Source organism: Diabrotica undecimpunctata, chromosome 1, assembly GCF_040954645.1.
Source record: "Diabrotica undecimpunctata isolate CICGRU chromosome 1, icDiaUnde3, whole genome shotgun sequence".
NCBI classification, from domain to species: domain Eukaryota; kingdom Metazoa; phylum Arthropoda; class Insecta; order Coleoptera; family Chrysomelidae; genus Diabrotica; species Diabrotica undecimpunctata.
The window spans coordinates 113,907,463-113,922,835 of record NC_092803.1 but is presented as its reverse complement, the minus strand read 5'-3'; the positions used below and the strand labels follow the sequence as shown (position 1 = coordinate 113,922,835).

The 15,373-nt window shown below is 31.0% G+C and overlaps 1 protein-coding gene across 2 annotated transcripts in view; it reads left to right on the top strand.

Annotated features, from left to right (window-relative positions):
• The first annotated feature begins 6,905 nt into the window (after nucleotides 1-6,905).
• LOC140452768 (protein VAC14 homolog) overlaps nucleotides 6,906-15,373 on the top strand; it is a 77,380-nt gene continuing 68,912 nt past the window's right edge. For both annotated transcript variants that reach the window (XM_072547105.1, XM_072547098.1), the window contains exon 1: nucleotides 6,906-7,089. In XM_072547105.1, the coding sequence (XP_072403206.1) occupies nucleotides 6,989-7,089 (101 nt within the window). In that variant the 5' untranslated portion in view covers nucleotides 6,906-6,988. The remainder of the gene's footprint in view (nucleotides 7,090-15,373) is intronic.

Below are 15,373 nucleotides of genomic sequence, written 5' to 3'. Positions count from 1 at the left end.
TTGATTACAACAATTAAACGCAAAGAGAAACAAATCAATTTTTTATGTCACATGATATGCCCCATAAAGAAATATTTAATATGTAAATGTCAAACACTTTGTAGATTGTCGATTTTTAGATCATAAGACGTCGTTTGGCATCCACACTGTGACCCGAAAGATCTTTTTGCTCAACCTACATATATGTTCAGTACAACAACTGCAAACTTTGAAAAGGATCTCTTCCAGGCATATGGCGTTGTTGAACATTACTCTGAAGTGGCAAATAATGTCTTCGGGCGTTTTTTCTGCATCTGGTGCTGTCTACGTTGGCTATTTTTGCCATATATAGAGTTGATATATGAGTAAGCACTTTTTAGTGAGATGAGCTGTGATTACTTCTGGATTCTTCTATATATCTTCTTTTTTATCAAGACTATCATTAATCTCGTTAGCAGCAATTTCTTTATGTCTTGGCACTAGTAAAAAGTTACTTTGTTGTGCTTCCATAGTTACTTAAAAGAATGTTTACAGTTCCAAACTGTTACGAACTCACAAAGGCTGTATACTTCTTAGTGCATATTGGCTGTCACAAATACTGCTATAGTTAGGTTGTACTTAGATGAATCTTGTACCTGCATTTTATATGCTACGACTAGTAGAAGACGTTGATGTCCTGAAAAACGCAGTTTTCATGAATCAATCTTTCGTTTTCAGTTTTCATCTACATTAGCTTCCTACATTTAGTTTTTCTGTTAACACTGAATTACTTTACTATTACGCCATTATGAAACTTATACTTGCATTTAAAAGTGTTGAATATTTGGGGTTGTTTTTGTTGTATGAATAATAGCGTAATAATTTTAAAAAAGTTGCTAATGTATAAGATTTTTGGAAACTTGTCAAAATTTATAATAATTATAATATTTGTACTAAGAGAAATGCTCATTTAATTTGTTGGTTATAATATATTGTAAAGCTGTATTGGCTGGGTTCAAAAATGTTCTTATCTAATTTTAACTACATAGTTGTCAAATTCCGTATGTTCTCTATTTATTTACTAATATTGCAATTCATTGGTTATTGTATAAATAGTAAATAAATGGGAAAAAAATGAATCGGCTTTAAAAGTCAGTATATTTATATAGCTGTTAAAGTTAACCGTTCATTAAATGTTTAATTAATGGATCTTTCTGAAACCAGTCAAAACTCATGTAAAATATAGAGTAGGTACTACTCTCAATAGACAGATGACCAAAGTGACCGTTTGTAATGATGGCATTTTAGAACATAAGAAGTTCTTGATAGTTTAAAAACTAATATAGGTATTATTGGTTTCCTGTATTAATTGAACCGGGCTGATATAACGAAATAGTGATTTCAGTATCCAAAACCATATGTTATTACTTCTAAATCATTAAAAACTTACTAGGAAAGTACAATTGCTATAAATTTTATCAATCATTTTATTCAAAACAATACGAATAATATAACATTACTGAACTAAAATGCCAACATTGCTACATTGTCCTGAATATAGTATTAAATCGTACGATTGTGGCTTTTGATCTTTTATGACATTCCTCTCATAAACCAACTACGTTCAGAGTTATATTAAACTTCGATAATTTATAGTTTGAAAACCTGAAACCGAGTTTTCATTCGTTTTCATAGCCTTGACCTTTCTGTAAATAATTAATCCAAGCTTTTATTTCTTGTATTACTATATTGTGTTAAAGCTTCGACTTCTTCAGATTACAAATGGATATCTAAATCTTCTTTTCCGGACACTATTCTATAAATATATTTTTTAAATTTGTTTACGCATATATTGTTTTATGTTTCTGTAGTCCACAGTATTCTTTTCGTTTAATATTTTGCTTGGACTATTTACTACTTGTAATGTTTGTATATAGTAATGCCTATTATTTATGATTAAATAGACAAATTCAACCTATTTAGATTATTCTGGAACTATTTATGCAAGCTTTTGTTTATATTGCTATTACATTGTATAAAGAATAGCTATGTAGATTTAATCTTCACATCATCCTCTAATATTTCTCCGATTTATGTCCTAACATTTTACTTCCTACTTTTCCTGAGTTTACGTCTTTCGTTTTATCTTATTGTCATTATTTTATGACGGTCTCTCATCAATTTCCTAACATCAGCATGTCATTTAACAAAGTTTTTGAACATTAAACAAATACTTTAAAAATATTTTTTATTTTCACTGAACTTATTTTTCAACTTGATGTAAGTTTTGCTAAACGTTGGCTTCGTCAAAAGGATAAGTTAAACTAAACTCATGTAAAACAAAATGCTTGGTCGATTAAGAGCAGATCCTTTTTTAAAGTTTGTTCAAGTTTTCTAACTTGATCTATTTTTCCTGCATCCGTTACAATCATCCCCAATCAAAAAAATTTTTCTTGTTGTTTTTTTAACTTCGAATGTACAGAAACAGAGTAATGTTCAGAAGAATAAAATTTAATATGTCTCCATTCAAATATATCTCACCTCCTCGCATTGTTCATTTTTAGGTTTTCCAATTTATAAGTTTTGAAAAATTCTAATGATATTGTGAGAATATGTTACAAGCATTTTCTATGATTTTGTGATGATTTTAACATTCTTTATGGATTTTAAAGAGTCAACGTAGAAGATAATTTAAATCCTCCTCTATGTTATACTTTTCCCATGAATTTTTTATAATGTATCTAGCTTCACAAAAGATAATTGCAAATCGTCAAAGTGATTTTTTTATGAAGTTGATATTAATCATCTGTACATTCTTCAGTAGTTACACACTGATTCAGTGTTTAAGAATATTGTAAATATGAGTAAAGTGACCGCCTATAAAACACTAATAAGACCAGTGCTAAATATGTAGCAGAAACGTGGTCACTTACACAGAAGGACCAAGAACTGCTTAAACGTTTCGAACGCAAAATCCTAAAAAGAATATATAAAGGAATAAAAGAGCCAGGTTTGTGGCGCAGGCGTGACAACTTTGAGTTGTATAGAAGTTTCGGGGAATCTGACGTTGTAAAATTCATTAAGGTGATGAAGGCTTTAGAGTTTATGGGGCATGTAATCAGGCGAAAGGAAAGTGCAACGGTTAGAAAAGTTTTTGACCGAAGAGGGCCGATGGGATAACGAGCCAGAGAGCATGGAGAAGAGTTGCCAGAGACAGGGGTGAATGGGGAATCGTTCTGAAGAAGGCTTTGGCTCATAACGAACTGTGATACCACTGATGAATATTGTAAATATCCATTTCTATTCCACGTGATTCTAACTATCGTGCCATAGGATTCCGTTTTAAGATTTTTTACTCGAGAATAGTTGGACGTAGGTAATCAGACCCTCTTCATCGTGAGATCTTTACGATTAAGCACGTTATTAGTAAATCTGTAAATCTTGCGATGTTGTTCTTTTTTTTTTCTGATTTTCCGCAATGCCTCTAGCCTAGGCCGTTTAATTTCGTCATTTTATTAGCATATTAAAAATAAAATTTTGCTATAATCTTTGCTTTATCTTGATCAATCCTACAAAAATTTTACATGTTTTTTTTCTATCATCTCTCTAGCTTTTCATACACCAAGACGTTACATTTCTTTATTTTTAAATTTACTAAAAATGTAGAAACGTTTTGGACATAATATTACCTACTTTCTTCGCCGTCTTAACCCTTATTTTCTGTAATATCTATTGTGTGTATGGAACTTTCCGCTTGTTCCTACTGATTCTCATCTTTTCGATTAATTGTAGTTTTTGTTTCATTAAATGTATTTATTTAATTATCAAATACTTAAACAATTTTCTGTTTTAAATAAAATCTGTATGTGGTTGGTTTATTTATTTATTTCTTTTTACTAATGTGCAGTTGATAATAAATGAAAGGTTACTAATTTTTAAGTAAAAGAAGTTATTTTTTAAATTTTTATCAGTTCTTATAGGCGGATATTTTTGAAGCATTTTCTGTCTAAGTATATATAATTATGTTACAAATTTTGAAGTATCATTGTTTATACAGTATAGACACATTATATAATATTTTTTTTGTATTATACACTGTAGATTACAGTTAATAAAATATATTATTTAAGTACGCTCACATGGATGTTTGATTTTCTTACTCTTAGATATTTCTTCATTGGATTGAAATAAAAATTTTAAAAGAATTTTGAATCTTTAGTTTTGTGCGACGCACCTGTCCGCCTGAAAATTACTACAGCAGAAACAGCAACAGATACAAAATTGGTGAGAAGTTCGCATTCAAGAAAAATAAAAATTATGTAAGGAAAATTATGAAACTGGAGTTTTTACAACTAGAAAGTAGAAGAAAACATTTGTATTATCAACAATCTTACTGAAAGTTGCGGTCAAGAGTATATTAAGAGATGGATTTAAAATCAATTGGGCTCGGTCTGTATAGGTTCGAATACTGTCTGGAATAATCGTTTTTTGTTTTTATTTTGCACAAAAAGAAAAAAAAACTTATGCCATTTAAACATACAAACTTAATACAAGCCAAACAATAAATAAGACACTCATCCTACCAGTGCCGTCATACGAGTCGGAAACATGGACATTTCTGAAATAGATGCAAATAATCTACTAATCTTCAACCGAAATATCTTAAAAAGAATATTTGTTGCAGTCTGTACTAAAGTCATGAACTTCAGAACGGCTGCACCAAATAAGATAATTCTGTTTTTTTTTGTGTTTTGTTATTATCAGGAAAAGGTTTATGTAAACGATAATTTCCAAAAAATTTTATGGAAAGACGAAAAAAAAACAGTTTTTCTCTCTTTTTAAATCGCAATATAAGTAATAGATGGCACCATACTATGATTAACAAAGAAAGCTTATGATTATCAAAATGTCAAGTATTGATCGATTGAGGCGTTGAGATGAAATGAGACGGTTTGGAGAATCTTTTCATTTGCACACACAAACGTCATCTCACTGTAGTTGATTTAGCTGTTCACCTTGTAATAAACAACGACTTAATTTCACGAGAGAAAACTGAACGCAAAGAAATGAACGATCACCAACGATAACGTTGAAATGGAAGGTATATGTTTTAAAGGGAGACTTGACAAAATATACGAGTATATTGTTAAGTAGGTTTAGTAGATGTTAGGAAGATTTTAACTTCAGCGATAAGTCAGAAACTATTTATTAAAATAGAATAAAATAAACTAGATCAAAATAAAATAAAAGAAAGCAAATAAAATAATATTAAGTAAAATTAAAATAATATAAAATGAAATCAAATAGAATAAAATAAAGTAAAATTAATAAAATAATATTAAAATAAAATAAATTAGAATAAAACAAAATACAATAAAACAGAATAAATGTAATTAAATAAAATAAAATCAATTAGAATAAAGCGAAATAAAGTTGAATAAAATAGAGTAAAATAGAATAGAATACAATAAAATAGAGTACGATAAAATTAAATTAAAAATAGAATAAAATGGACTAAAATATAATAAAAGCAAATCTTAAATTTGACAAATAATAGACTCGCATTGAATATACTAATTCAATTGTTTGGTCTGTCTTTTATTTTAATTTGTTATGTAACTTAATATATCTTTAAAAAAAAATTTATGACGAAAAATTAATATCTGACAGAAAATAATTGTTTGAATGAATTGAAAATAATTAATTTCCTTTGCTGACTTTATGAAAGAGAACAGTTGTATATGATCGGGCAGGGTGCTTATCAGACTCCCTGGATCTTGCTAATCAGAATGGACAGAAAAAATATTACTAATTTTGTTGTTATTGGCAAGGATCAGATTATCGTAGTAGAACTAGCGTTGACTTCATCTGAAATATCTGCAACTTTATTAAAAGGCGGACGAATTGCACATTTTGCCTTGAAATTACCACATAGCATACAAATTAATGAAACATCGGATTGCAACATTGCCAAAAATAAGGCAATGGCGAATATTTTACAGGTATGCAAATTATCGTTTGGGATGAATGTACATTGGCCCATAAGAGGTTATTACTGGGACTGAACACAACTTTAAAATATTCGTGACAATCAAAAACATTTTTAGTGGAGCCATGATTCTATTGTCAGACTGTTACTTATTTAATAATTGTTCCCCAATTAACTGCTGCGAACGAACTAAATGCATACCTAACGTGTAAAGGCGGCATGTAAAGACCCTCCAATTAACAAATACCATGCGAGTATTTTTGCAACAAGATCAAAGTGCAATTGTGTTTTCGAAGCAGTTGTTAGATATTGGAAATTGTAAAGTCGTTATTGATACCACGACCAGATTCATTTCATTACCCAGAGATTTTTGTTATATAACAGACACCAAACTCTTATTGAACTTTGATACGTTATTTAATTTTAAGTCGGTACGAAATTCGCCTGGTCAGCTAGTATCTTTTATAAAAATGGCAAGATGAACTGATTACTCTTTAGATGTTTCTCTATGGTTCTTGTTACAACCGAAAATATTCATTGTTGTTGAAAAAAGTTATAAACAAAAGTGCAAAAAAGGTCGAAAAATTCAAAAGTCCGCCATTTTTTTTTCGGTGAAAATGATTCAATGTAGCACCGACCATAGCCGATTCGATACAGAATATGAAACCAATAGTTTTTTGCTTTCGAATAATTCGTTTTCAAGAAATGATTACACACACCAATAAATTGTATATACTTTCACCTGTATTTCACCTAAAGTTTGATTTTCAAATATCTTTTGTACTATAAATAAAATTTATTAAAAATAAAACCTGGCCTTAATTCATTGGAAACTTCTATATTTTCAAGATATTTTCTACTATAGAAATATTAAAAAGCGTTTGAACGAGTTGACTTGATCTCTTGATCATCAGACATAAACATAACGAACGAACCTTTGTCAATGTATCTGTCACATTAGTTCTTTTGATTGACGTTTTGTGTTAAATAGGTTAGGAATAATATTTCTTTGGTTTATTTATGTACATAAAATTTCTTTAAATGTCCGAAAAAGATTATGCCCCTCTTAGTTCTGCATGCGTTCGTGCTTTGAACGATAAACTTTATGAAAGAAGAAAAACGGCGGCGTTGGAAATTGAGAAGTAAGTGTGAAACCGCCTACCTTTGTAATATTTACTTAACTTTCAGCTAAGTCATTTTCAACAATTATGAGGTGATATTAATTCTTTACATATACAATGCCTCTACATACTGGGCCTTACCTAGTTCAGTCGACAATATTTTGTATCCCATTTATGTCCTTCCTATTTATTAACAGTGTCAATTTAAAACCCCTTAATCCCCTTATCTGACAGCATTTTTTATAGGATATAGCACCATAATTTAACAAATGTAATTGTTAATACTTAATTTTGCAGTGTTATACTTTTGTTTTTTATAAGAATATGACTTGTTAGTAGATTTACACCATTTTATTATTTAATCTTTTTTTTACAATTGTCATATTTCTTTATAACCTTTATTCACACATTTGAAACATTTCTTGCTTCAACTTCTTGACAATACATTAAGTTTGTTTATTTAAGCCTTTGGATTTATGCTAATTGTATTCAGGCAAGATCCTATTTCAGTGTTTACCATTATCATACAAGTAACATCACACTTAAATGTTGGCAATTGAGTCAATAAGAAAAACTAGTCTTAAAACTAATCAGGACTTGTCGAATATGTATATTAGGGAAATATTGAGAGAAGATATATTTAAAATCATAAAAGCACAAATGTTAGACTGCTTGGATGTAGATATGGGAAAACCAAGGTCATGTACCTACACATATACAGTGGAAACTATGTGCAAGTGTAAATTGGGAAATACCATGGACGTATAAACATAGATGGACCCAGCAATAAGATACCTTAAACACACACTGTTTTGAAGCTTCGATATTCCTGGACAAGAGGGTAAAGGGGAGTAAAACGGGTATCGATAGACTGTGATACTTCCTCAATGAGCATAAGCGTGCTTGAATTTTTCTCGCGGGGATAATTATTCAGACGTTAATAATTGGAAGTAGTAATAATGTATAAAAACACGTTTTTATAGAAAAAATAAAATACAATTTTATTTGCTTTAAAATTAATACAATAAAATATAGTTGAGCTCAAGTTAATTTTTTAATAGGTATCAAATAATCCTACGATAAAAAAAAAACAATTAAAAAATATACATTTGTCAAATTTAAGTACATACCTATATTTATTGATAATGTGTTAAAACATATTTTTTCAAATTGTGACAAATTTGTTTTAATACAATATCAATAGATTCCACGTAGTAAGGGTTTCTGCTACAAAATTATTTATTGATCATTCCAAAGCTCTTGCTGGCATTTGACATAAAATTATTTGCAAATATACCTACTTATTAAAAAGTAGGCGTGAAAATGTATAAATTATTAGAAAGCTATTTACCGAACACAAATATTAAAGTAAAAATGGTAAATAGACATAATAGAAGACGTTGGTATAGAAATAAATTTTTATTGATTGCGAAAAACAGTCTTAGTAAGAACGCTTCTTATGAGCACGGTGTTAGCATCTAAAGTAGTCCTCGTTTCATGATGAATTCCAATTTTAAAATATTTCTCAAGAACCAATTTTAAAAGTTGCATAGAGTGACCATCGATTGCATCTTCATCATACATATGGTCACCAAAATGCTCATAGATTGATTTTGGGACATTTTGTATGGTTTTATTAATCAAAATATTCATAAGGTTTTTAACTAGTTTGTTGTAGATATTTATAGTTTTATTAAAAAATCTGAAATATTTTTCAGCTTCCTTACAAGTTTAAATAACCAAAAAGGATGCTTTGAAAGGTTTTTTTTTATACTGTTTTCTCTATTGAAGTTTAGAGTAAGTTTAATCATTAATCAATATTATTTGGAAACCTACATAGAAAAATAAATGAGTTTTATTCATTTCACTAATTTATTGTTAATTCATGAGAAATATTAAACTAAAAAGCTACTAAACAGATCTTTTTAATCAGATGATGTCTACTTACAATTTAAAAATGTCTATACTAATTTCATGAACTAATATCTTGTTCAATACATTAATTAATATGAATAAACCCAATGGTACGCCTATGAAAGACATATTTTAAAATGTAAACACACAGGCTTCCTCAGTTCCTCATCTTAAATAATGTAAACAAACAGTACTTACAAATCAAATGAGACATTGGGATGTAAATATTTCGTTTCTTTTTGCAAATGCAAAACTGTAGCACCATTATTCTAATTTGTTTATTTCACTATTTACAAATATCACTTAAAATACAGCCAAAATATCGAAAAACAACTTTTCCTCATCTTGGGTAAAAAGTAAACAAACATGGACATGACATGGAACAGCATTTGAAGTTTGACATAAGACATTACATTGCCATTAATAAATAGGTTTCAGTGCTTCTACATATAAAATAATTGGTTGATATCTGTTATACGCTATTATTAAATGATATGCACACTATGTGCACATTTGATGTTTTAATTACAATTAAATATATTAATATAAGTAATAAATTATTATTTTGGTTTGATAGCACCTGTAGAGTATAAAATAAATATAGTAATATTTTCAGCGATACGTGAATAAGATATTTTAATAAAAAAATGTGACAACATTTGAAGGTGCTGAGAATGTGACCTAGTCAAATAATTTTGGCTTCACATTTTTATGTAAATAACTGAGTCCATCTGTGTTTATACGTCCATGGGAAATACCAACTATAATTTTAAGAGATACATTAAAAATATAGTATTTAAAATGCGAAAAGAAGTCCAAATCACATAAAAAATGATTGCATCTTCTTCTTAAAGTGCCCTCTCCTCAATGGAGGTTGGCTACTACAATTTTAAAATCTTCTCTATCTTCAGCTGTTCTTATTAGCTGTTCAAAATTTAGCCCTGTCCATTGTCGGATGTTTCTGAGCCACGATAGTCTTTTCCTTCCTAGGCCTCTCTTTCCCTCGATTTTTCCTTTCACTATAAGTTGGGCATATTGGTACTTATTATTTCTCAGTATGTGGCCTAGGTATGATGTTTTTCTAACTTTTACTGTGTTAAAAAGTTCTCTTTCCTTGCCTATTCTATGCAGCACTTCTTCGTTTGAGGTATGCGATGTCCATGAAATTTTGAGCATTCTCCGGTAGATCCACATTTCAAAGGCCTCCAATTTATTTACGGTTGATGTTTTTAGGGTCCACGTTTCAACTGCGTATAGAAGAGTCGACCAAACGTAGCATTTTGATAAACGTAGTCGAATTTCGAGTTTTATTCGAGAATCACAAAGCAGTTTTTTTATTTTTTCGAAAGATTTTCTGGCCTGTTCTATTCTCGATCTTATTTCTAGATCAGGATTTAGGCTGCTATCGATCCAACATCCCAGGTACTTAAATCTATTGACCTGTTCTAAAATGTGCCCATTTATTGTGCAAGGTTGAGGTACGTTTTGGTTTTTTCGGATTGACATCACTTTGGTTTTTTTAATGTTTATTTTCATACCAAATTGCTCACAGGTCGAGTTGGTCTTGTCGATGAGTCGTTGTAGACCTACGTCGGAATCCGCAATTAACTCTGTATCATCGGCGTATCTGATACTGTTGATATTTACGCCATTCACCTTGACTCCATCTTTGGCATCCTCCAATGCTTCTTTAAATAGAAACTCGGAGTAAAGATTAAACAGCAGAGGCGACAGAACACATCCTTGTCTAACTCCCCTCCTAATTTCTACTTCTGCGGATGTGGAACCTTCGATCCTAACTCTGGCGTTTTGGTTCCAGTACAAGTTTTTTAAGAATTTGATGTCTTTTCCATCTAAACCGACTTCTTGCAAACGTTCTAATAGTAGGTCGTGTCTTACTCTATCAAATGCTTTTTCGAAGTCTATAAAGCATATAAATATATCTTTCTGTTGGTCGTAGCATTTTTGGGCAAGAACTAGTAAACTGAACAGGGCTTCTCTCGTTCCCATGCCGGCTCTGAATCCAAACTGATCGTCTCCGATGATTGTTTCGCACTTTCTATAGATACGATTATGTACGATTTTTAGTAGGACTTTTACTGCATGACTCATAAGGCTTATCAGACGGAACTCATTGCAGTGTTGTGGGTTTGGCTTTTTTGGTAGTGGGATGAATATTGACTCCAGCCAATCTTGGGGTATTTTACCTGTATCATAAATGCGATTGAATAAAAGGACAAATATTTCGATATTTTCTTCGCTGATTAATTTTAACGTTTCTGGGTATATTCCGTCTGGACCTGGGCTTTTATTTGTTTTAAGATGATTAATTGCATTTATGATTTCAGATTTCAGAATTGTTGGCCCTTCGTTGTTATTTTCCAATCTTGGTTCTTCTCGTATGTCGTGAAAAAGAATTTTAATATAGTTTTCCCATTCTTTCAGTTTGTCTTCCGTTGATTCTAGCAGTTTGCCATCCGTGTTCAGCATGGTGTGAAAAGTCGTTCTCTTGGTAGTCGATGTAAACTCTTTTACCTTTTTATGTAAATTAAAAAAATCGTGCCTTTGTTGTAGTTCTTCTATTTCCACGCATTTTGTTTCCAGCCATTTCTCTTTTGCTTCGGTTATTTTTTTTCGAACTATTCTATTTAGTCTTTTGTATTCTCCGTTCTTGTCATTTTTTCCTTTGGATTCTCTTCGTTTGTTCATTAATTGTAAAATCTCTTCTGTCATCCATTCCTGTTTGTTATTTCTAGGTGTTACTTTTAGATGTTTTTCCGTCACATTGTTCATTTGTTCTTTAATAGTTTTCCACAGAACGTTTATGTCATCGTACTCGCTAATTCTATTGTGGTCGATATTTCCTAAATTTTTGTTTAATTCTTTATTTACTGTCTGATGTATGGTGTCGTTTTTCAATAATTGGATGTCTAATAGTTGGTGTTGAGGTTTTTGTTTTTTTACTAGTTTCCATCTTGCGCGAACTTTTGCAACAACAGGATTATGATCGGAATTGATGTCAGTTCCAGGATATGTTTTTGCACTGATGATTGCATTGTGATATCTTTTGTTGACCAATATGTAATCTATTTGGTTACGGATTACTCTGTTTTCATTGTGTTGTGGTGAAGTCCAAGTGTACAATCTGCGAGGGTGTAATTTAAACCATGTATTTGTCGCTACCATGTTGTGTTGTTGGCAGAATTCTGTCATTCTCTCTCCCCTGTCGTTCCTTGCTCCAAGTCCGAAGTCTCCAATTAATCCAGAAACTTTTCCTCTACCTAACTTAGCATTAAAGTCACCTAAGATAAATGTTAGGTCTCGTTTTTTGGTCATCTTTATAAGTTTTTCTACGTCAGCATACCACGCTTCTAGCTCTTCTATGGGTTTATCGGCCGTAGGGGCATAAGTTTGAATGATGTTAATATTTACTGGCTTCCCGGATAGTTGAATAAGAAGACATCGGTCCGAAAATGGCACAAAGTTTGTGACGGCATTGTTATATTTGTCTTCTAAAATTACTCCAACCCCGTTACGATGAACCGGATCATTATTACCCGAGTAATAGAAAGTTTTGTTCATGGTTTTAACTTTACCTGAACCTGGCCATCTAACTTCACTCAAACCCAATATCTGCAATCCTAAACGTTTCATTTCGTGGCATGCATTTGCTAGTTTTCCTGATTCGAACAGACTTCTAACGTTCCATGTTGCAATCTTAAAGTTTGTATTTAAAATATTTAGGCTATTCCTCCCGGGGATTCTTCGCACCCCTTGATCATCTAAGATCTGCCGGGGACTAGGGGCCATTTCTGTTTGTGCTTTCATTGTAGTTTTCTTGGGAAATATATACCAGAGTGGTTTCCCGTTGCCTTCTCTGGTTTGTATTTTAGCCGATCCTCTGGACACAGACGCTATTTGCAGCCGCCCACTCTGGGTCAGACGCTGCGTGTTAGTTTGATCCCTACCACTTACCAACTCATCCGCCCGAAGCCGTTGGTCAGCAAGTGGGAGATCGCTTATACCGGCAATCGCTCGGTAAAATTTTCGCCATATCTGGCTACCCTCACTTAGTTTAGCCTGCAGACCAATGCAGTTGCCCGGGGTGTGGCACGTGGAGCCATAAGTGAGAGTTAGCTGTCTTATGAGGACCAGTTATCAAGAACCATCTCCCGTCTATGACGCTCGATGTGGTCGTTCCGATAAAAGGTGCTACCTCTATAACACAACTCTACACCCCTTACATGTTGCAAAATGTTGCATACTGCAACATTTTGCTCATTGTGGTCATTATAAAAAAAGGAAAATAGAGTCAAGACAGATATGGGTAAATAAGTAATAATTAAAAAAACTATGATCCAGTATCCTACTTGTAAATTTGGTGTAATCATATGTAATAAATCTGCAGCTATTATATCTTGTTGGTTTTACTTAATCCACAAAGGTGTTTTGGTTTCTAGATCAGAAGTTGTTTTCAAATTACATTTTTTTCTTGAACAGACTGTTTTGTTTAACTAAACAAACATGAAAATTAATTAGACTTAACCAAGTGGAAATATGATTATTCCACAGCAAACACTTAACCAAACAGTAACACAGAAACTCCATATTCAAGTCAATAAAAATCAAATACTAGAAATGATATTTACTATTCTAATATGTAGGCAGCAAAACACTATATGCTAATTCAGCTGCACTGATATATGAAGAAATCCTTAAAATTAGAAGAAGAAAAAATAATCATCGGATGACATTTAATTTAATATTTACATACACAAACCAGACCTTATTCAATCATGAAAAAAACAGGTTCAGTTTTAAAAAATTAGTTCGTTTTGTTTATAGAAGAAAATTACACTGTATTTCTTCTTCTTAACATGCCATACACCAAAGTGCGTAGGCGACTATCTCATTACTAGAATTCTGTTCTTGGCGGCGTGACACAGCTCGCCTGTATTGTGTATTCCTGTCCATTCTTTAATATTCCTTAACCAGGATAATTGTTTGCGGCCGGCTCCACTCCTACCTTCGATCTTCCCTTGTAGGATTAACTGTGGTATTTCATATTTTGCTCCTCTCAATATGTGCCCAAGGTAACCAATCTTGCGTTTTTTAATTAATTCAAAGAGTTCTCTTTCCACGCCGGCTCTCTTAAGGACGTCATCGTTTCGAACTCTATCCACCCAAGGTATGCGCATCATTCTTCTCAATGACCACATTTCAAAGGCTTCAAGTTTGTTGATAGATGTTTTTTTCAAAGTCCACGTTTCCATGCCATAAAGCAAGATTACACTGTATATGGTTTTTAAAATCTATAATAAGAATTTTATAAATTAAACAAATAGGCAATTAAAATGGCTTACCAATTTTCCCCAAACAATTGGGTACTTATTTTTTAATTAAAAAAATAAAATTTGATTATGAATTAAAAGATTAGCAAAGTGAACCATAGATTTAAAAATTGTAACTATTCTTGCAAAATTATTTTTCTTTTGACCACACTTTTCACATTTAAAAAACAAATTGGAACTGTTTTTTTTTTTCAGTTAGTTTTCAAAAAATCAGGCTCAGTTTTAAAAAATTAGTTCGTTTGTTCATTGTAGAAATTTCAAACTGTATGCGATTTTTGAAAACCCTTCATAAGAATTTTATAAATTAGACAAAGACCAAAATACAATGGCATATTTATTTTCTCCTTACACAATCATTTAATTTTTAATGAAAAAATCAAATTTGATTATAAATTAAAAGTTTGCCAAACTGAACCACAGATTGAGTACAGATTGTTAAGGTTAATTTTATTTTTAATAACTCAAAAATAAAGCTGATTATGATTGTAGCCTTTTCTTAAAAAAAAAGTAAAATAGAATTCTGAGACTTCAATAAAACAATACTAACGATGAATTATGTTTTAGTATTATTCAAAAACAACTTGTAGTTTCTGAAATTCTAGAAATTGGCAAAAGGGTTGTATTATTCAAAATGTAAAGCTTGAGCTGTGATAGTATTAATACTTATAAATTAAATAGATTTTAAAAAAAAATTAAATTTTTGCTAGAAAAGCAACATTTTTTAAATCTGTGATTAAGTTCGCCAAACTTAATTCATAGTCAAATTTGATTTTTTAATTAAAAATTAAGTAATCGTGCGGGAAAAAAATAATTATGTCATACAGGGTGAAATTTTTTCAGTGAACAAAAAGAACTAATTTTTAAAAACTGGACCTGATTTTTTCCAGTTTGAATCAGGTCCGGTTTATTTATTAAATGTTAAATTAAATGTTTGTTCAAAATAATTTAATTTTTGTAAGAAAAGTTACATTTTTTTATATTGTTAGTTCACTTTGTTTATACTTTTAATTTATAGCCAAATTTATTTTTTTAATTAAAAA